The following is a 22,117-nucleotide window of genomic DNA, read 5'->3' as shown; positions in this document are numbered from 1 at the left end:
CAGATGGGTGTAGAAGTGTACATGGGTGACAGAGGGGTGTAAAAGAGTGTACATGGATGACAGGGAGCGTAGGGGTTGACAGAGGGGTGTACATGGGTAACAGGAGTACTAGTTTCTTACCACAGATCTCCAATTGTGGATCATACAATGTTCTATCATAAGAAGAACGCTATTCAGGCATAAGATTATACATAGTATAATAATACATACTTCAACAGATATCAGGGCCAAGGGAGGACCATGACTCCGGTGGGGAAAAAAAATAATTAATCAACTGGTGCCAGAAAGTTAAACAGATTTGTAAATGACTTCTATTTAAAAATCTTAATTTAGTACTTATCAGCTGCTATATTCGAAAGAGAAGGTTATTTTCTTTTTGAATTTCCTTTCTGTCTGACCACAGTCCTCTCTGCTGACACCTCTCTCTGTCTCACGAACTGTCCAGAGCAGCATATATTTGCTATAGGGATTTGTTCCTACTCCGGACAGTTCCTGACATGGACAGCGGTGTCAGCAGAAAGCACTGTGGTCAGACAGAAAAGAAATTAAAAAAGAAAAGAACTTCCTCTGTAGTATACAGCAGCTTATAAGTACTGGAAGGATTAAGATTTTTAAATGGAAGTAATTTACAAATCTGTCTGGCACCAGTTGATTATTATTTTTTTTTTTTTTATTCTACTGGAGTACCCCTTTAAGTTCTGGGAAGGTGAGGCATTCTCTGCTGTCCTCCATCCCAGAAATTGGCTTCACCTGGACAATTCCATGGCCCCACATCCTTGCCTTTTGTGCTCATTTTCTTGGCTCGATCTGCCCACAACCCAACCCTTCTTTTGAGTAGATCCATTTATTATTATTTTTTTTTTTTTTAACGTCCCTCCTTTTGGCTCCATGACTCTTTCCCAGGATACTGTTTTTTTTTTTAACTTGCAATTATAAAGAGTAAAAATATGTTATCCTAGACCAATGTTTCCCAACCAGTGTGCCTCCAGCTGTTGCAAAACTAAATCAACCCAGCATGCCCGGACAACCAAAGGTTGACCGGGCATGCTGGGTGATGTAGTTTTGCAACAGCTGGAGGCACACTGGTTGGGAAAAACTACCCTAGATAAAACTATAGTACTCCTTTTTTTTATTTATTTATTTATTTTCTCTTTTGCTACAGAAACTAAGGCGAAATGTGAATCTTTTGGAGAAGCTTGTCATGCAGGAGTCTCTTTCCTGCTTGGTGGTCAATCTCTATCCTGGAAACGAAGGCTATTCCTTGATGCTGCGGGGAAAGAATGGATCAGGTATCCCGGCAAATGGCAAGCAACATAAGACAAATCGCCTGTGGCAAAGCTATAGACCATAGATAAATGCTTTATTTGGTTTGTTTGTTCATCTTACAAGATAAGGCAATTAAGGGGAACTACAGGACAATATCATGAACAAAAACTGATAGGGGATAAGTTTTAGATGGGGGTTCTGAGTGATGGGGCTCCCCGCAGTCTCCTGTTTGGAGCCCTGGTTCTCTAGCACAGTAGCACGTCATGACCCCCGCTCGAAGCAGGAGCTGCCACACTTCCTCCATATAGCTCTATGGGAGAGCTGTTCGGCAATCTTCGGCTCTCCCATAGAGCTATATGGAGGGGGCCTGGTGGCCTCCGCTTCGGGCGGGGGTCGTGACGCATCCTGTGCTGGAGAACGGGGGCTCCACACTGGAGATTGTGGGGGGGGGGGGGGGTATGCGCTCGGACCCCCCGCCATCTAAAATATATCCACTATCCTTCAGATAGGGGATAAGTTTTTGTTCATGATACTTATCCTTTAAATCAACTGGTGCCAGAAAGTTTTTTTTTTTATACAGATTTGTAATTATTTCTATTTAAAATCTTACGCCTTTTAGTACATATCAGCTGCTGTATGGGCATAGGAGAGCAGAGGAAGTTGTGTAGTACTTTCCAGTCTGACCCCAGTGCTTTCTGCTGACACCTCTGTCCATGTCAGGAACTGTCCAGAGTAGAAGCAAATCCCCATAGCAAACCTGTACTGCGCTGTACAGTTCCTGACATGGACAAAGGTATCAGCAGAGAGCACTGTGATCAGACTGGAAAGAACTACACAACTTAGCAGCCTCTCACTGAGAGAGTCAGGGCCCATTCCAGAGCTCGCGGGGGTCCCAGTGGTCAAACCCAAGCTACTTATCCCCTATCGTGTGGATACGAGATAGGTTGAGTTAATTTGGGCTGGAGTTCTCCTTTATGATTTTTAAATAGAAGAGATTTACACATCTGTATAACTTTCAGGAACCAGGCGATTTGAAAACATATATTTTCTTTTTCCTCTGGAGTACCCTTTTAAGTGGGAAGAAAATAGCTTGGAAATAGAATTTGACTTCTGAAGTGTCCTGTTTCCATTTGATCACATTTGATCCCATTTGTTACACACAGATTCGGAAACCATCAAGCTGCCTTATGAAGAAGGAGAGCTCTTGGACTATATAGATGCAGAGGAATTGCCACCCATTTTAGTGGACCTTCTGGAAAAGGCTCAGGTTTTAATCCTTTGAATTCTCTTTGGCTATAGATTATTGCTGCCCCCACCACATCCAGTAGCTTAACAGATAGGTACACTGCTCAAACAAATAAAGGCAACACTAAGATAGCACATCCTAGATCTGAATGAATGAACTAATCGTATGAAATACTTTCGTCTTTACATAGTTGAATGTGCTGACAACAAAATCACACAAAAATTATCAATGGAACTCAAATTTATCAACCCATGGAGGTCTGGATATGGAGTCACACTCAGAATCAAAGTGGAAAACCACACTACAGGCTGATCCAACTTTGATGTAATGTCCTTAAAACAAGTCAAAATGAGGCTCAGTAGTGTGTGTGGCCTCCACGTGCCCGTATGACCTCCCTACAATGCCTGGGCATACTCCTGATGAGGTGTCAGATGGTCTCTTGAGGGATGTCCTCCCAGACCTGGACTAAAGCATCCGCCAACTCCTGGTCTGTGGTGCAACGTGGCTTTGGTGGATGGAGCAAAACATGATGTCACAGATGTGCCACCCCACACGATTACTGACCCACTGCCAAACCGGTCTTGCTGGAGGATGTTGCAGGCAGCAGAACGTTCTCCTTGGAGTCTCCAGACTGTCACATGTGTTCAGTGTGAACCTGCTTTCATCTGTGAAGAGCACAGGGCGCCAGTGGCGAATTTGACAAACTTGGTGTTCTCTGGCAAATGCCAAACATCCTGCACGGTGTTGGGCTGTAAGCACAACCCCCATTTTTTTCGATGTTTGGCCCTCATACCACCCTCATGGAGTCTGTTTCTGACTGTTCGAGTGGACACATGCACATCTGTGGCCTGCCAGAGGTCATTTTGCAGGGCTCTGGCAGTGCTCCTCCTGCTCCTCCTTGCACAAAGGCAGAGGTGGTAGTCCTGCTGCTGGGTTGTTGCCCTCCTATGGCCTCCTCCACATCTCCTGATGTATTGGCCTTTCTCCTGGGAGCGCCTCCATGCTCTGGACACTATGCTGACAGACACAGCAAACCTTCTTGCCACAGCTCGCATTGATGTGCCATGCGGGATGAGCTGCACTACCTGAGCCACTTGTGTGGGTTGTAGACTCCGTCTCATGCTACCACTAGAGTGAAAGCACCGCCAGCATTCAAAAGTGCCCAAAACATTAGCCAGGAAGCATAGGAACTGAAAAGTGGTCTGTGGTCACCACCTGCAGAACTATTCCTTTATTGGGGGTGTCTTGCTAATTACCTATAATTTCCACCTGTTGTCTGTTCCATTTGCACAACAGCATGTGAAATTGATTGTCAATCAGTGTAACTTCCTGAGTGGACAGTGTGATTTCACAGAAGTGTCATTGACTTGGAGTTACATTGTGGTGTTTAAGTGTTCCCTTTATTTTGAGCAGTGTAGATTCCAAATCTCCCCCTCCCACTGTCTTTTTGTATTTTTTTTTTCTAAGCTGTGTTTGGTTTCTGTGGTTTTACTACCACTTTCTCACCACTTTCTTACCAACTGGGCTGATTAAGAAGAGACCAAAAAATAAAATACAGTAGTTGGCGCCATTGCCCAGTTTGTCACCCCCTAAACTAGCCTTGTTTGCCATACCAGAGGGATGCCTGAATATTGCTGTACAATGCCAAATGAAATCACTATACAGTATCTAGACCAGTATTTTCCAAGCAGTGTCTCTTCAGCTGTTGCAAAACTAAAACTCCCAGCATGCTGGGATTTGTAGTTTTTCAACAGCTGTAGGCACACTGTTTGGAGAACGCTGTGTTATAGGATGGATAATGATTAGATATATTATTGTATCCAATGCTTAACAAAATCTTTTCTGTGCAGGTAAATATTTTCCACTGTGGTTGTGTAATTACTGAGATACGGGACTACAGACAATCTGGCAATTTAAAATCGCCAACTTATCAAACCAGGCATGTCCTCCTGAGGCCGACCATGCAGGTGAGTGTTGCATCAAATGTAGCGAATATTTCATATTTTTATAGAATATATAATCAGCCTCCCTTATATCGATTTTCCTAAAATCTGGATAAGTCTTTTAAACTTCTTTTCACTACGTCATGCTGTGAGGAGGCATGGGGGGGGGGAGGATATCTACGGACCCCTGTTCCAGTGAGTGGTTGGGTTCCCAGTGATCTGATGTTTACCAAGTATTCTAGAATGTATCTAAGCAGATTAATCTTAACTGTGCAGCACTGTGCTTCCTGTTATGTTGTCACAGAAGGCACTTTGTCCCACCATAGAATTCTATATGGGGGAAGGAGGGAGAGCGGTGCCCTGTTCAGACATTCAGGTGCCAAATTCAAAAATTAAAGGGGTACTCCGCTGCTCAGCGTTTGGAACAAACTGTTCCGAATGCTGGAGCCGGGAACTTGTGACTTCATAGCACCGCCCCTCATGACGTCACGCCCCCTCAATGCAAGTCTATGGCAGCCGTCACGCCCCCTCCCATAGACTTGCATTGAGAAACGGGGCGTGACGTCACGAGCTCCCGGCTCCGGCTCCAGCGTTTGCAACAGTTTGTTCCTGAGCAGCGGAGTACCCCTTTAATGTGCTGCACGAATGAACATTTTTCATGAAGTTGGACATGCGTTTGGGGGTACACTTTAAAGCGTATCAAAGATTGCTAAGGAAATCCGAATCCTGCAGATAGGGGATAAGTTATTTTTTGCTGGAGATCTTCTTTAAGTCAGACTGTACTGCTTCTCTGATCAAATGATCAAATGGCTGGGTAACTTGGCTATATGATGCATGACTCCCTAAAAAGAAAACAGACAAACTTAAAGGAGTACTCCAGCTTAGAGCTTTTTTTGCTGTCATTCTCGGGCTGCCAGCATATAAAAAAAAAAAAAAATAATAATAATTGTACTTACCTGTCCCTGCTCCCTCGGTGCTCCAGTCCTCCTGCCATCTTTTCCTGGTTGCCAGTGGTCAACATGTCACACATTGCCGGCTGCAGCGATGTCCTAGCTCAGCCGTTAATAGGATGAGCGGCAATGTGATTCATTAAGCCGCAGCACCAGATAGAAGACTGCAACAGAGGACTGGAGCGGTGATAGCAGGGCACCAAGGGAGCGGCGGCAGGTTAAGTCTTCTTTGTTGTTTTATATGCTGGCATTCCGGGGATGATTGGGGGGGGGGGGAGTTGTAAGCTGGAGTACTCCTTTAATGGATTACTAGAACACAGTGATACTGGGTCCATAGTGACATAGCCACCCATTGTAGCTATTGCAGTCTATGTGGATGCCATTGTATAGCAGACTAATAACTCGCATAACAGAGTTGCTTAGATGTAAATTCAATCCCTACAATTTGTATCCCAGTAAATCACAGTAGAAAAAAAGCTTTGCCTATAGCTTCATATTTGCGAATACATGGCCATTGCTCAAACTTGTTCCATATTGATACATGCAGATGTGAGTGAAGTCTGCAATGTACTTTCTTATACATTTACAAAAAGATAAAATAAGGCCTTTCTTTTGTTCTCCTTTTTTGCTTCTGTCTAGTGAAAAATCTAATATCAGCAATTCTCTGTATTTTTATTAGAAACAGGGATTCTCTAATAAATTTCCTGCAGGACTTCTTCAGGCACGAAGTTCCAGGAAACCAATATGAACACAACCATATTTTTTCAATCACTTGTGACTGTAGCCATACATTAGTCTATAGGCTCACGTGTCATGGAATCTACTATCGCCTTGTGTAATCCATTTAACATATATTCTTTCAGGACGGGAACAGTCGTCCAAGGATGGTGCTAATATTTTAAAATGAAAATATTTCCTTAGTTTGGATTCTTGCTTTCAGTAGAGATTAAAAGGCCTCGCGCTGGCCCCATGGTATTCTCCATGCAATGTGTGACTTACTGCTCTGGTATTGTCACATAAAGGTGGGAATAGACCTAGAGATATCCTAATAGTTAAAGATTTATCCATTAATGAGAGGCATTTATGGGCTAACAATGGATATTTTACATGAATCCATGATCCATTGTACAACCATCCATTTTGCTGTAGGGGATCCTGACCCATTAACCCCTTAACGACGCAGGACATAAATGTACATCCTGGCAAGCTGGTACATCCTGGCAAGCTGATGTCCTATGCATAACCGCATGCGCTGCAGGTCTCGGTTGCTGATAGCAGCCAGAGACCCGCCCATAATGGCGGACATCTGTGAAGTAAAATAAAAAAAAGTAAAAAAAATTGAAAAACTCCCTCCCCCAATAAAAACGTAAATTGTCCCATTTTCCCTTTTTCACCCCCAAAAAGTGTAAAAAAAAAAAATAAAAAATAAAAAAAAAAAATATATATATATATATATAATATATAATCTTTTATATACATATTTAGTATAGCTGCGTGCGTAAATATCCCAACTATTAAAATAAAATGTTAATGATATCGTACGGTGAACGTAAAAAAAAAAAGCAGCTATTTTGGACTTTTTTTTTATAACATTTTATTCCAAAAAAAATTTATTAAAAAAAAAGTATTAAGTTTTATATAAGAAAATATGGTATCAATGAAAAGTACAGATCACGGTGCAAAAAATGAGCCCTCATACCGCCGCTTACGGAAAAATGAAAAAGTTATAGGTCTTCAAAATAGGGGGATTTTAAACGTACTAATTTGGTAAAACAGTCTGCGATTTTTTTTTTTTTTTTTTTTTTAAGCGTAACAGTAATAGAAAAGTACGTTATCAGGGGTATCATTTTAATTGTATTGACCCAAAGAATAAAGAACACATGTCATTTTTTTACCGCAAATTGTACAGCGTGAAAACGAAACCTTCCAAAATTTGCATAATTGTGGCTTTCTTTTTAATTTCCCCACACAAATAGTATTTTTTTGGTTGCGCCATACATTTTATGGTAAAGTGAGTGATGGCATTACAACAGACAACTGGTCACACAAAAAACAAGCCCTCATACTAGTCTGTGGATGAAAATATAAAAGAGTTATGATTTTTTGAAGGCGAGGAGGAAAAAACGAAAACGTAAAAATGAAATTGTCCTTAAGGCCCAAATGGGCTGAGTCCTTAAGGGGTTAAAGGATGTTTTGCTTATAGCAATCTGCTGTAAACCTTTGGAAAAATACAGCAGTACCCAGTTCCCCTGCAGCGACACCACAGGAAAAATAAAGCATTACATTTCTCCAATTTAAAAAAAATAAATAAATAACAAATTCACACAAAAAGAGACAAAATGTCCCAGTAATTCCCCCCTTAATCTACTAATGTTTTTTCTCATATTTCAAATAAATATGAGATCAGCAATAGGACACAAAGATCACTTGGCCTCACCCCGTTGCTGATTCCTGCTCCTTAACCAGTTTGTGGTCGAAAATGGAATAGAGCAGTAAAATAGGGGGTTACCCCCTACAAAACTGATAAACTAACCCAGGAGAAACTATTAACACTAGATCAGTAGGGGTCCAACTTCTGTTTTAGGATCATGCCGAAAATAAATCCTGCAGTCTGAAGCACAACACCAACTCTTATTAATCGTGTTCACTTTCATGATAAATTGTTAGGTGTATAAATATATAGACAAAATTGATCCTTGAGACTTAAAGATTTTATATATATATATATATATATATATATATATATATATATATATATGTGTGTATAACTTCCAACGAAGGATACAGCACCAGTGAAAAGGTCCGGTATAATGCAGGCTTTAGTTTTTATTTTGTACAGGAACACACATGCAACGTTTCGGCTAGAAAGCCTTTTTCATGCTGTCATGATCTTGTTAAATTTTATAATCCTCCCAGTTCACTGCCCCATCATGATAAACCACCCCCTGCCTTTATTTTAAATTATTTTTAAATTTCTACTCTGCTCAGTCTGTCAGATTCACAGACTGGGAAGGGGCGTTCCCCAGCAGGCGTGACATCATCTGAAGCCATACAGGGGAGAACGTCCTCCCTCACTCTGCTACACACAGCCCAGAGCAGTTCAGTGTAAAATGATGTTACAATATCTATTTGACGCCAATGAAAACACTGTTGAAGGTAAGATGAGCTAAGATTAGCTGCACACCCCCCTCAGCACTCTAGACTGCATTTCCTGATTTTGGACTTCTGCCAGGCCAGCAGGTGTCCAAAGTCTGTGCAAGAGATGGGGGGGAAATGTGCTCTGGACAAGTAGGTAGACACCTAGTGGCAGCTTTTTTAAACACAAATAAAAACTTCCATTTTACTTTTTTTTAAATAAAGTACATTAGAAAGATTTTTTATTTACCATAAGGAGAGCAATAGCAAAAATAATGACAGTGGCTATTTAAAGATCCGCTGCCCTGTTTTATTGGTGTTGCATTATACATTGTGTATACGAAGTAAAACAGGGCATGTTGTCCTTTGGGCATGCAGCTGCTTCCTTTTACAGAGAGGTGGAAGGAAGCTGCTGTCTAGCACTGAACATAAGTAACTACTTCTCATTCTTAGACAGGTTTTCCTGTCTATAATTAACTTTTAATCACGTAATGTAACCTTAAAATAGTCTCACAGTGTTTGTTTTATTGTGTAGCTGTGGGAAGTCTTAGAAACCTTTTCAATTTCCTTAATAAATTCTTGGTCTTGAGGTCCTGATGATAGTTTTGATAGGGATGACCCTTATGTTTCTGATGACTGATCAATATATTAATACTAATATGCCATTGCTGCTGGAAAAATATATTCGTTCCCTAGCCCTTAACCCATATACATCAGCTGGCAATATGCTTGTGACTACGATTGAGGCCGTGCCATGACGCCGATACAACTGAGATAAGGAGTAGAATATCTGACAAACAGAATTTCCCAGTAGAGAAACTTCTGTCAAGAAATTAGTAGACACTAGATATGCTAATATATACAGACACAATAATCAAACAACCAATCAAAAAGTAACATGGTAATTCTGATGTCCTAACTAACCTCCTTCTTTGTCCAATGTAAAAACTAAATGTACTTCCTGGATTAAACAGAACACCAGACAGAGAGTGTATACCAACATTCTGTCTCGTGTATATTTTCTTATGTCGACACTTAGCAATATATGGCAGCACAGTCAATCACATTTGAAAGCCTCCCCTCGGACAATCCTTATCAGTTTCACTTGTACACACACCCCTATATCCATATCTATAACCCACTTTAATCAAGTCCCCATACACCTTAGTCAATGATATCTACCGTTTCTGCAGGTTCGGTAACTGCCTAAGGCAGTGTTTCCAATGTGGTGTGCCTCCAGCTGTTGCAAAACTACAGACCCATTTTTTTGTCTTGGACAGATTGATACATCTGGGTCGATATTATTATTATTATTATTATTATTATCATGCTGTCATATAGTTAGATTCTCTTTGTTGCAACCAGTTACAGCTCCACTTTTGTTTTTTATATTGCTCTGGTGAAAAAAAAGCCAAACTTTGGTTGCTATTGGCAACAAAGAGAATATTACTAATAAGCTAACCTGAGAAGTCTCCCCCCATAGTTTTAATATTTCCTATTGTGTGGCCTTGAAGGTTCAAGATACCCTGGACCTTAACTGGTTTTAAATGGGTTATCCAGGAAAAAACTTTGATATATATATATATATATATTCTCAATCAATCAATCAACTGGCTCCAGAAAGTTAAACAGATTTGTAAATTTCTTCTATTAAAAAATCTTAATCCTTTCAGTACTTATGAGCTAATGAAGTTGAGTTGTTCTTTTCTAAGTGCTCTCTGATGACACCTGTCTCGGGAACCGCCCAGTTTAGAAGCAAATCCCCATAGCAAACCTCTTCTACTCTGTGCAGTTCCCGAGACAAGCAGAGATGTCAGCAGAGAGCACTGTTGCCAGACAGAAAACAACTCAACTTCAGCAGCTGATAATTATTGAAAGGATTACGTTTTTTTAATAGAATTAATTTACAAATCTGTTTAACTTTCTGGAGCCAGTTGATATATAAAAAAAAAAAAAAATTTTTTTTCATGGAATACCCCTTTAAATCTGACACAACGTTCTAAGAACACGGGGCGGATTAATCAAACTTTGTTAAAGTAAAACTGTCCTTGTTGCCTATAACAACCAATCACCATGCAGCTTTAGGCTTGTGTTCAATAGTCCAGGACACCAGCTGCGGTACCATACACAACCTACGGTCAATGTTGGTGCTGTTTCAGGTTTCCTTGATAATTTTATTTAGGTTTCCCAACCAGGGTGCCTCCAGCTGTTGCAAAACTACAACTCCCAGCATGCCCGGACAGCATTTGGCTGTCCGGGCATGCTGGGAGTTGTAGTTTTCCAACAGCTAGAAGTCCAATGGTTAGGAAACAATGATCTAAGATGTAAGTCTGCTTCCCACTTGAATTTTTCACACCCCAAACTATTCTGAGAGGAATAAACCAGTGCCAGGGGAGTGTGGCTGCTGTTTATTTTTCCCCATAGATGCCATGCTGAAAGTTCATGTGGTCGAACAGTTCGGCCAATAGTTTATGAAAATGTAGTGGTGTCTCCTCACTCTTCTGGCAGCGGCTCAACACTTTTCATAGAGAACACATGAACGTTCAGATGTACAGAATTTTCATGTTAATGAGGAGATCAGGAAAGGGGCAGCTGCCAATTTTAGGGTATAGCAGCCCCTATTGTAGTATGCAGCCTTTTAATACCTCCGCCTTCTCTTCTGGATGTTCATCGCTGACCTCCTGGTGCCGAAAACTAACTACTAATTTATTTGCAGGGTGATGGATTGTCAATTGGAAGATCCTATTTGGTTTATTTATTTTTATTTATTTGTAGAATTCGTTAACAACAAAACGTAATGTTTTCTTCTTTGCTCCTTAGACTCTAGTTGCCGACATCCATGCCATCACCAGTGACAATCACAAGTGGACACAGGTAAGTGTTCCTCCCTAGGGCATATGTTCAATCTATAGGTGAGCACAGCGATCACATAAAGGGGTTATGCATGAATAAAAAACAGAGCTAATTTCTTTAAAAAAGCAGCTCCACGGCTGTCCCAAGGTTGTGTGTGGTATTACAGCTTGGCTCCATTCACTTCGATGGAATGGGGCTGCAGAATCACACCCAACCTGGAGACAGACAGGGAGCTGTTTTTGAAAGAAATTGGCTCTGTTTTTTTCTATTCCTGGTTAACCCCTTTTAATATCCATTCTACCTTTTGTAGAGTTGACGGGACATTATCCTGAATTCCATAACAATTGCACTACTCATGCTAATGCTGAGTGACAATTTGAGTCTTTGCTCTAGCAGTGAGCGGAGCAGAGGTCATGCTATTCAATTAGCAAGGGGGACCTCCATTCTTGTGATTGCTGGAGGTCCTGGTGGCTGGAGTACCATCTAGCCTTAATGAAAAATATTCTACGGTTTCATGTCTACAGCTCCTTAGCAGACCTTTGTTTCCATCGTTACAGACTACAAACAAACCCTGTGTAGTCTGATCCTGCAGTCCTACTACCTCAAATCTCCCTTAAAGGGGTACTCCGCTGCTCAGCGTTTGGAACAAACTGTTCCGAACGCTGGAGCTGGCGCCGGGAGCTTGTGACGTCATAGCCCCGCCCCCTCATGATGTCACGCCCCACCCCCTCAATGCAAGTCTATGGGAGGGGGCGTCACGCCCTCTCACATAAACTTGCATTGGGGGGGCGGGGCTATGATGTCACGAGCTGCAGGCTCCAGCGTTCGGAACAGTTTGTTTTAAACGCTGAGCAGTGGAGTACCCCTTTTAAATCTGTTTCATGTATACATACATTTGGTACGTATGAGGGAGATGTTGGATGGACGAATGACAAATATAGCTGCATGGTCAGACTACACGGGGTTTTTATGCTATGAAGGTGGATGCCGCCTTTAACGCTACATCATTCTTTTCAGAAATTTGTTGGCACCATTCGACTAGGGCATAGAGGGTTTTTGTTGACCATAAGAATTGTTGTCGGCAAATGACACATCAGTCGTAAAGCTGCTTATAGATTTTAGATAATTGGGTCCCCAATAACGCCAGCATATAGCTGAAGGTATCTAAAAATGTCAATTTGTGGGGAAGTAGATGAACAGGGCTATAACCTGGCACCACGTTTTTTCTGGTTGGAATAGGGCATTTAGATAGAACAGACAAAATTTTTACTTGTTGAATCCATAACTGTCCCAATGGCAGATGTCAGGACTGTATTTCCTTTCCCATTGACTTGGCAGTTCAGTCAAGCTTAAAAATCTCATGTCTGTGGTCATATTAAAGGGATACTCCGCCCCTAGACATCTTATCCCCTATCTAAAGGATAGGGGATAAAATGTCTGATCGCAGGGGTCTCGCCGCTGGGACCCCAGTGATCTCTCTGCAGCACCCAGCGTTCGTTCAGAACACTTGGTACGGGCGGCAGGGGTCGTGACGTCACAGCCACGCCCCCCGTGACGTCACACCACACCCCCTCAATGCAAGTCTATGGGAGGGGGCGTGGCGACCGCCATGCCCCCTTCCATAGACTTGCATTGAGGGGGTGCGGTGTGATGTCACGAGGGGCGTGGCCGTGTCGTCACGACCCAAGCCGCCCATTCCAAGCGTTCAGAACAAAGTTTTCCGAACGCTGGGGCAGCGGAGTACCCCTTTAAGTTACTGCCTAAGTGGGATAGAGAGACAATTTTCCTTAGTGTGTTCGGAGCATTGACCTGGACCTGGTATCCTGGCTATATGATTTACACTTAGACAAAAGAAAGTCACTATACTGAATATATTAGTTACCTGTAAGTTCATCCCAAACCAAATAAATGACCGTTTTGGCTACCCACTTGTAGCCGAAACGTCGCTGCGACGGGTGAATAAACTTCATTATTTTTTTTTTTTTCTCCACTTTTATACTGGAAGTGCTGCTGGATTTTTTTTTTTTTTTTGTGGATGTCTGGCTTGGATCCGTGTCCAGGACCCTGTATCCGCTTGCACCCGCCACCTATACACAGTTTTATATTTATCATTTTTTTATGCAGTGGGAGCGGAGGATATTTTGGCTTACTAAAGCAGTGTGGCTGATGTAATGTTTTCCTTGTCTTGCCATGATGACCTCTTTATTTGGCTGCAAACGTTTAGCTGGAATAGTGTGCATACAGACATGCAGCATGTGTCAGGAGCAATAAATGTGCTATTTCCCTGATATTAGATTTTCTCCAGATCTCTGCGTAGGGCATAAAGAGTTGTGCCGTAAAAAAGGGCTAAGAACTTGTATATACAGAAAAACCCACTGTACTTTCCTGTCACCTATAATGAAAGGTGACTGTAATGCATGGCTTTTCGTCTTCCAAGGTTGGAGGACCTGCCATCACCATTCTGAGAATTAGTGGGGGTTCCAATGATCGCTCTCCCACCAATTAGTACTTAAAGGGGTACTCCACCCTAGACATATTGGGGGAGATTTATCAAAACCAGTGTAAAGAAAGAGTGGTACAGTTGCCAATAGCAACCAATTAGATCGCTTCTTTCATTTTTCACAGGCCTCTTTGAAAATGAAAGAAGCGATCCGATTGGTTGCTATGGGCAACTCAGCAACTTTTCCTCTGGACAGGTTTTGATAAATCTCCCCCATTATCCCCTATCCAAAGGACAGGGTAAAAGATGTCTGATTGCGGGGGTCTCCCTGCTGCACCTGGCGTTCCTTTAGAGCATTGGGTGCAGCGCGGGAGGCTCGTGACATCATGGCCACGCCCCCTCCCATAGACTTGCATTGAGGGGGCGGGACAATGACATCACAAGCCTCCGCCCCACATTGCCAGTCATCCGGCACGGAGCAAAGGTCGCTCTGTGCACCGGATGTCTGGGGTGCCGCAGCCGAGATTGCTGGGGTCCCCAACGACTGGACCCCCGCGATCAGACATCTTATGCCCTATCCTTTGGATGGGGGTTAAGTTGTCTAGGGGTGGAGTACCCCTTTAAATGTAAATCAGATCAGTGTGTTTTATCATCTTAATGGAAAACACTACATCAAAGGAATGTAATTACTCATCAAGTACATGCTACCATTGTGCTAACTAAATTATTTTTATGTTTTTTAATTCCAAACTAGATCATAATAATAATAATAATAATAATAATAAAAAAGTATCATAACATATCCCAATAACTTAAGTATTTTTTGATGCTCACTACTCCATTGGTGTGAACGTTTAGGAAGACAAGTTGCTGTTGGAGAGTCAGCTGCTCCTGGCGACTGCTGAACCTCTATGCCTTGACCCATCCATATCTGTTGCCTGCACTACAAACCGTCTGCTGTACAACAAACAGAAGATGAACACGTGTCCTATGAAACGGTGAGTTAGAAAAGTAACCCCTTAGTGACTGCAAGTCATGTGTTTTGCCATCTTAGTCTCCGTCTAATGTATCACTTACTGTTTGGGAGACAAAGCTTTCTGTAGATCCTCTCTACTTATAGCTGAGAGAAGCCAACGGGGTCCATCCTAAAGAATCGAAGCCCTGTTCCCAACCGGTTTTATAATGGATTTCTCTAAAGTCCTGCAGCATTAGTATAATAGCCCTGTCACGAAAGTTTATTGGCCTATAATGCTGGGTCTACCGGAGTCTAATGCCATACCTTCTCTTACTGCATTTTCACTGATCAGGCAACAATTCTAATAAAGTCTGATTATTGAGAGAACTGGGATGATAGCTGCCTTATCCCCCCCCCCCCTCTCTCTACCCGGCAGGGATTTGTATGATCAATCGGCAAGAGAAGCTGAATGTTGTGTACATGGCATTTAGCTTTTATTTAGTTGTCTCTCGCTGCCCAGCATTGCCCTGTATGATTAGGGCAAGAAGGGAAGCTGAACACTATGTGCCAATAAAAAAAAAAAAAAAAAAAGATATGGAGGCACGCGGGTCACAAGCAACCTTCTTTATTGTTGGATCAGGTCACAGATACAATGCATGGCCGACGGGCCCGTCGGCCATGCATTGTATCTGTGACCTGATCCAAGAATAAAGAAGGTTGCTTTTGACCCGGGTGCCTCCATATCTTTCTTTATTGGATTTTATATGTACTGTTCTGGATCAGCACCGTGAGAGGAGCGACCGGTAAGGATCCGTGAGTGTTGGTTGCAGTGCACATGATCGTCTGATGACGGTGCGGCAGTGCCATCCGTAAGCTTTATCCTATTGTGGACTATTTGAACACTATGCGTCCATCACGTTCAGCTTCCTGAAACCTGGAAAGGGAATTAAAGGGGAACTCCGACCCTAGACATCTTATTCCCTATCCAAAGGATAAGGGATAAGATGTCTGATCGCGGGGTCCCTCCACTGGGGACCCCCGCAATCTCTTCTGCAGCACTCACCTGTCATCGGCCTCACAGAGCAAAGATCTGATGACTCACGATACAGGGGCCGAAGTATCGTGATGTCACGGCTCCACCCCCTTTGTGACATCACGCCTCACCCCCTCAATGCAAGTCTATGGGAGGGGGCTTGGCAGCTGTCACGCCTCCTCCATAGGCTTGCATTGAGGGGGCCGGGCATGACATCGCGAGGGGCGGGGGCGTGACATCACGATACTTCGGCCCCTGTACGGTGAGTCCTCAGACACGGAGCGATCTTTGCGCCATAGGGCTGATGACAGGTGGGTTCTGCAGAAGAGATTGCGGGGGTCCCCAGCGGTGGGACCCTTATATCCAGACATCTTACCCCTATCCTTTGGATAGGGGATAAGATGTCTAGGGCCAGAGTACCCCTTTAAAGCACCAGATTGCTGACAAGATAAAGATTGGCCACCAGGTTCCAGAATATGCTAGTGCTTGCTAAGCACAAGATATCTACACTTAGATTTGTCTGCATAAGAATTTTATCAAGAAAATGCTGAAGTTTGTTTGTTTTAGTTAACAACAAATGTGATCTTGGATTTCTGCTTGAAAGGAATTGGGCATAAAGATGAAAGAGCAAAGAGCGTGTCTTAAGTGAAATGTGCCGTGATGATAACTACAGTTGCCATATGGGGGAAAAGTCAGGCGAGAGCATCCATGATCTGGAAGCTATTGCATTGATTTTAAAAGGGCTTTAATGCTTAAAATAGGTTCAGATAACAGCAGTGTATCCAGTGCTCACTTGCTTAAATGTCACAATGTGTTTGTGTGTTACAGTTTTGCACATCTCTGACTGAACACTTGTGTACTCACAAAATATGCTATAAAATAATACATATAAAATGTTAGAAATGGTAATATCTGTCTAGAGACTTCTCGCAGTCAGGATAAATCGTGCACTTTGAATACACTCTGTATATAAGCAGCCGTCATCCCCAATACATCTGCAGGTCTGTATATCTCACAGTGCTTTTATATTTCAGGTGTCTGAAGCGATACTCCAGACCAGCTCTGAACAGGCAGCAAGAATTATCCAATTGCCCCATCCCACCCCAGCTCAAGCTTCTAGATTATCTACATAAGAGGAAGGAAAGGAAAGCCTCACAACCTCAGTTTGACCTTAAAATATCCAAAACTGGAAATGTAAGTCGCTTGTGCGTTACATGATGGTAGTGGCCAGACTGTGATTTCATTGATCCTTATTGATGGGTATATTCTCTTTTAGTATGTCGACTTATGGAAAAAAAATCCTTGCTCTCTTGCGGTACCCTCTGAAGTGGATGTAAGTATTACCTGGGATCCAGCCGCTTCACAGCTATGATTCTTGTTGTAGTATTCTAGTTTATCACCACAATTCTTTTTTCCCTACCTGGGCCTACAGGAGGGGAGTAAGGGAAGTGATCGCTTCCTTACAAGCCTACCAGAATAAGCTCAACACCATAACTGTGCTATCACTCTATACTACAATATAATACACTTAGCCCTTCTACATCACAGGGTTAGTAGTGTGGCAAACCTGGGAGGTGCCAACTTGATTGGCGGCATGCTACAGTTTCTGTGCTGCAGTATGCTGCGTAAGTACAGGAGCAGGTACTTGCTGGAGTCGCAGCTTCTATATAGTAGTCATGGGTGATGCATACAGTGGTCCCTCAAGTTATATATTAATTGGTTCCAGGACGACCATTGTATGTTGAAACCATTGTATGTTGAGACCAGAACTCTATGGAAACCAGGTAATTGGTTCTAAAAGCACTAAAATGTCACCCAAAAATAGAAAATAGTAAAAATGAAAGAAAAATAAGGAGATAACTAATACAGAATAAGCAAGTTCTTACATATAAAAGTAATAAAGATCTGCTGGGAGCTGTAAATCACTGTCTATGTCAGTGTTTCCCAAGCAGGGAGCCTCCAGCTGTTGCAAAACTACAACTAGACAGCCTAAGGCTGTCCGGTCATGATGGGAGTTGTAGTTTTGCAACAGCTTGGGGCACCCTGCTTGGGAAACACAGGTATATGTAGAGGACAGGATCATCTTCGTGGTCCTGTACAGTACACACAGTGTCCTATAAAAGTAACATGGAGTCGCCCTCACCTGGTGTCCAAAGGAGCAGGTAACCCTGGTGCAGGTAAAGTGTACAGAACATGTAATACCTCCCTGTACTGTAGGGGGCGCTACCAGACATCAGTCAGTGCATACACTTCAGTAATACAGGGGTTTTACCAGTGAATGCCCAATTCTTCCAGCATTGACAGGTATCACAGATCTGGACTGTCCGTACATTGTATGTTGAGTCTGGTTTCAAGTTACAATGGTCCAGAAAAGACCATTGTATGTTGAAACTATTGTATGTTGAGGCCATTGTAAGTTTCGGGATCACTGTACATTGTTTGCATTGCTGATCATCTGTAAAGCACAGTACGAGGGCACCCAGCCCAGCAAATGTAAAGTGAGCGACCATGCGTACAGTTTATGCATTGCTGCTCACATACACATGTGTCTGGTAGTAGGAAAAAATGGACAGAGGTTGTAGGGGTCAGTGCCAAGAAGCCATACATCAAAACCACAATGTGGGTGCAGTAAGTATACTGTATTCCCTTCCAATAGATTCCTGATTGGATCTAGCTCAAATGTATGAGGATTACTGTAAAAATGTAACCTGAGAACATTGAGAGGATAGAGCTTTACTTGACTGCTTTATGCCAATCTGTCAATCGAGACCAAGGTTCAACAACTTGTAGCTCTCTAGCTATTGCAAAATTACAACTCCCAGCATGGCCTGACAGAATTTGGCTCCATCACTACAGACCACTCCAAAACACAATAGTATTAAAGAGACCAAAAAAAATGAACATGCAGTTATGACAACATCCAGACTGATAATACATGAAATAAATGTATAGTAAAGAATTCCATCCCAACTTATTCAAAATAGTAAAATAAAACTGCAAATAAGAAGCTGATACAGTATATAAAATGCAACATATTGAAATGTGACTTCATATACAAAATATCAAACCCAAGAAGAAAATAGGAAAATAAAGTGCATCAGCTCCAGAAATAAAGACTGCAGGTAAGTGTTCCCCGCGTGTATTGCCATCACATGACTGCTTCCTCTGCGCTTGCACTTTATACACGTTTTGTAAATACTGTGTATCTTATATCAGCTTTTCTTTTATGTGTCGCCCCTGTCATTTAAACCATGTGTACCTTTATTTGGGGTTGTGTTTGATGCAGCCAGTCCTGTGTGTAAATGGTGACCCGTAGTTTGTGTTAGCATTATGGTGTGTGCAGTATTTTTGTGTTTTATTTATTTATTTATTTATTTTTTTTTTTTTTTTTCAATTGTTGTTATAAAATGTTGTGGAGGCATAGGTTATGGGATGATTCACCATGACAGCCTCTATTTTAAGTGCATGGATAGGTAGGGGAGCAATTCTCTAGAGTAACACAAAAAAGGCACCGTAGCTATAATGTGTATTTGGAAGAGGGGTCAAATGCTTAGCAATTATAGATGTATTTAACCTAAAATTGTAATAGTTTGTATAATTGATATATGTAAATGGTTGTGCATTACCTATCTTGACTTGCTTAAAACTGCATTCCTTAGATAAAGGGGTACTCCGCTGCTCAGCGTTTGGAACAAACTGTTCCGAATACTGGAGCCGGGTCCGGGAGCTTGTGATGTCATAGCCCCGCCCACTCGTGACATCACACCCGCCCCCCTCAATGCAAGTCTATGGGAGGGGGCGTGACTGCTGTCACGCCCCCTCCCATAGGCTTGCATTGAGGGTGACGGGGCGTGATGTCATGAGGGGCGGGGCTATGATGTCACAGGCTCCCGGCTCCAGCATTCGGAACAGTTTGTTCCAAACGCTGAGCAGCGGAGTACCCCTTTAAGCTCTTTCCAGCACAATGTTCAAAGTTTTTGCCGATTCTGCAAGGAAAGGTCTTAGCACCCACCGGTTTGTCAAATATGCTGAATGTCCGCATCTGTTTTTCGTGCGGACATTCAGCATATTTTCTGCCCGTGGGAACATAGCCTAAAAGTCTTTTCCAGAATTAGAAAAACATGGCTGCTTCATTCCCAAAACAGTGCCACGCTTGTCCATTTTGTGTGTGGTATTGCAGCTCAGCCCCATTCACTTTAAAGGAGCTTGGCTGCAATACAAGATGCAACTCATGGACAAAGTGTGTCGCTGTTCCTCTCCCCCCCCCTTCTTTTTCCTAACCGTGGTCAACCCCTTTAATTCAACCTTGTTTTATGTTGTGCACTTATATTCCCTTTATGACTGATTTGATGCAATTACTTTAACCTTTAGCTGATTCTTTATAAATCTAACTTGACACCCAGAATAGGTCTGTATCCATGTCATGATCCTCGTACTCCTAGTTCAGCCGTCGTGTAACTTCACAGCTTAATTGGCTCTTGTCTCTGTATATTTTTTTTTCTAGGTTGAAAAATATGCAAAAGTGGAAAAATCCATCAAACTTGATGACTCGCAACCTGCTGTCTGGCCACCAGATGTGAGTGATTCGATCCATATTCTGGCCAATATTTATTTTATTACTGGTGTTATAATGCGGGGCATCTGTAAAGTGTGAAGGCAGGCCTGTTAGTGGAACATTGGGGCACGTTTTATATGACTGGTGTTTCTGGCAGTGGTGGATGCTATGTAAGCATGACCATGACAATTGGTATGTTTAGTCTCGGGTCTTATGAGATGATGCATAAGGGCTAGAAAAACTGGTACAATTCATAGGGGAAATCCAGTCACAGTGTTCTTGTGATATGTCACATTAGGGAAGTCTGAGAAGTGTGTTGGTTTCCAGAATGAGTGGACTGAAACCCATTTGGCTGGGCTAGGGTGGCCGCCCATCATCCGGATCATCTGGCACTGCGCACAGTTATATTTGTGCTCTGGACCCCTGCAATCAGACATGTTATCGCCTATCTGTCTAGGGACAGAGTACTCCTTTAACAAAACTTCTGCTATAGCGACTGGTTACAAGCTTTAATCGGTAACGACTGGTTACAAGCTTTAATCGGTGGCGTTCTGGGTGGAGTGACCTTCAGAATCGCTAAAATGGACAGGCATTTGTGATCTCTGTACCTGGACCCCCAATGGTCAAAACCCTTCACGGATTAATTTTGTGTGGGGCAGTCCAGGTCCTTTAAAGACCTTGCCATTATTTATATAAGGCACGGGTTTAAAGGGGTGCTCATATGTATCCCCTATAAACATGATAGGTGATAAGTGTCTCAACATGGGGGGTCCGACCTTGTGTATCTCTCGTGTATCTTGCAAGAATGAACCTGTTCATTCTTTAGTCAGACAGCATCTCCCCCTGGAATATCTGGAGATTCCATTGTGTGAACGTAGCCAATATACTTTTACCCCCGATAGAAAATGTTAAGATACAAAAATGAATCTAAAAAAATATGCATATTATAACCAACTCTCCCTTATAAGACCACCCCACCCCACATGATTTCCTTATCGCCCACGACTGCACCCATAAAGAGAGACCGCCTCCTCATCCGGGGGACAGGAAACAGGAACAGGAACAACTTGCATATAAGGATGACACAGGCTGCTATTCCCCAGTTCTGTTTCCTGTTCTGCAGAGGAACGGGATAGGTCTCCGTTACTGAATTGCATATATGGATGAGGGAACTGTGGGGACTACAGGGTACCTCTATCAGCAGAAGTCCTCTTTTGAGAGGCCGTTGCAAAGTCTGGTGCAATCTCTCCCCGCCTGTGCATGGCGCATGTCTCCCGGTCCCTCTCACTCCTTTCGGCGCCAGGTCTCCATGCAGGCTCTGTCCTCTTCCGGGATCACTACGGGTGGCTGGGGAGGGGGCGGAGCTTGCGTAGGCATGCATGCACGGCAACGTCATCACATGACGGGAAGGAGGATGGGGGCGCTGTGGCCTATGGGAAAATACCCAGAGAGGGTAGGTCCCATAACTTCTGGCAGGTAAGGAGGGGATTTAAGCAGGAAGGGGGATTTAAACAGGAGAGGTGCCCAGCCAGTCCCAGGACCTCTCCAGACCTTAAAGGAGAAAGACTTCGCTCCAGTCCGTGGACAGATGGAGCAAACAACTTGCACTGAGAATATGGAATCTGCTGTGGTAGCCAGGACCTTATGGTGGGGTATGGGGACACTGTCCCACATGGCTTATTTTATTTTTTAATGGTGGTTCTATTTGCTGTTTTAGGCTAAGGAAGCACCTAAAAAGACT

General features: G+C 42.8%; 1 protein-coding gene across 3 annotated transcripts in view; it reads left to right on the top strand.

Moving 5' to 3' along the window:
- SUPT20H (SPT20 homolog, SAGA complex component) overlaps positions 1-22,117 on the top strand; it is a 102,745-nt gene that overhangs the window by 32,798 nt on the left and 47,830 nt on the right. For all 3 annotated transcript variants that reach the window (XM_056561940.1, XM_056561942.1, XM_056561941.1), the window contains 8 exons: positions 1,163-1,289; positions 2,430-2,533; positions 4,363-4,479; positions 11,361-11,414; positions 14,692-14,831; positions 16,856-17,015; positions 17,098-17,154; positions 20,326-20,397. In XM_056561940.1, coding sequence (XP_056417915.1) covers positions 1,163-1,289; positions 2,430-2,533; positions 4,363-4,479; positions 11,361-11,414; positions 14,692-14,831; positions 16,856-17,015; positions 17,098-17,154; positions 20,326-20,397 — 831 coding nt within the window. The remainder of the gene's footprint in view (positions 1-1,162; positions 1,290-2,429; positions 2,534-4,362; positions 4,480-11,360; positions 11,415-14,691; positions 14,832-16,855; positions 17,016-17,097; positions 17,155-20,325; positions 20,398-22,117) is intronic.

The sequence above is a fragment of the Hyla sarda genome, chromosome 2 (assembly GCF_029499605.1).
Source record: "Hyla sarda isolate aHylSar1 chromosome 2, aHylSar1.hap1, whole genome shotgun sequence".
NCBI classification, from domain to species: Eukaryota; Metazoa; Chordata; class Amphibia; order Anura; family Hylidae; genus Hyla; species Hyla sarda.
This window is presented reverse-complemented; position numbering and strand designations above follow the sequence as displayed.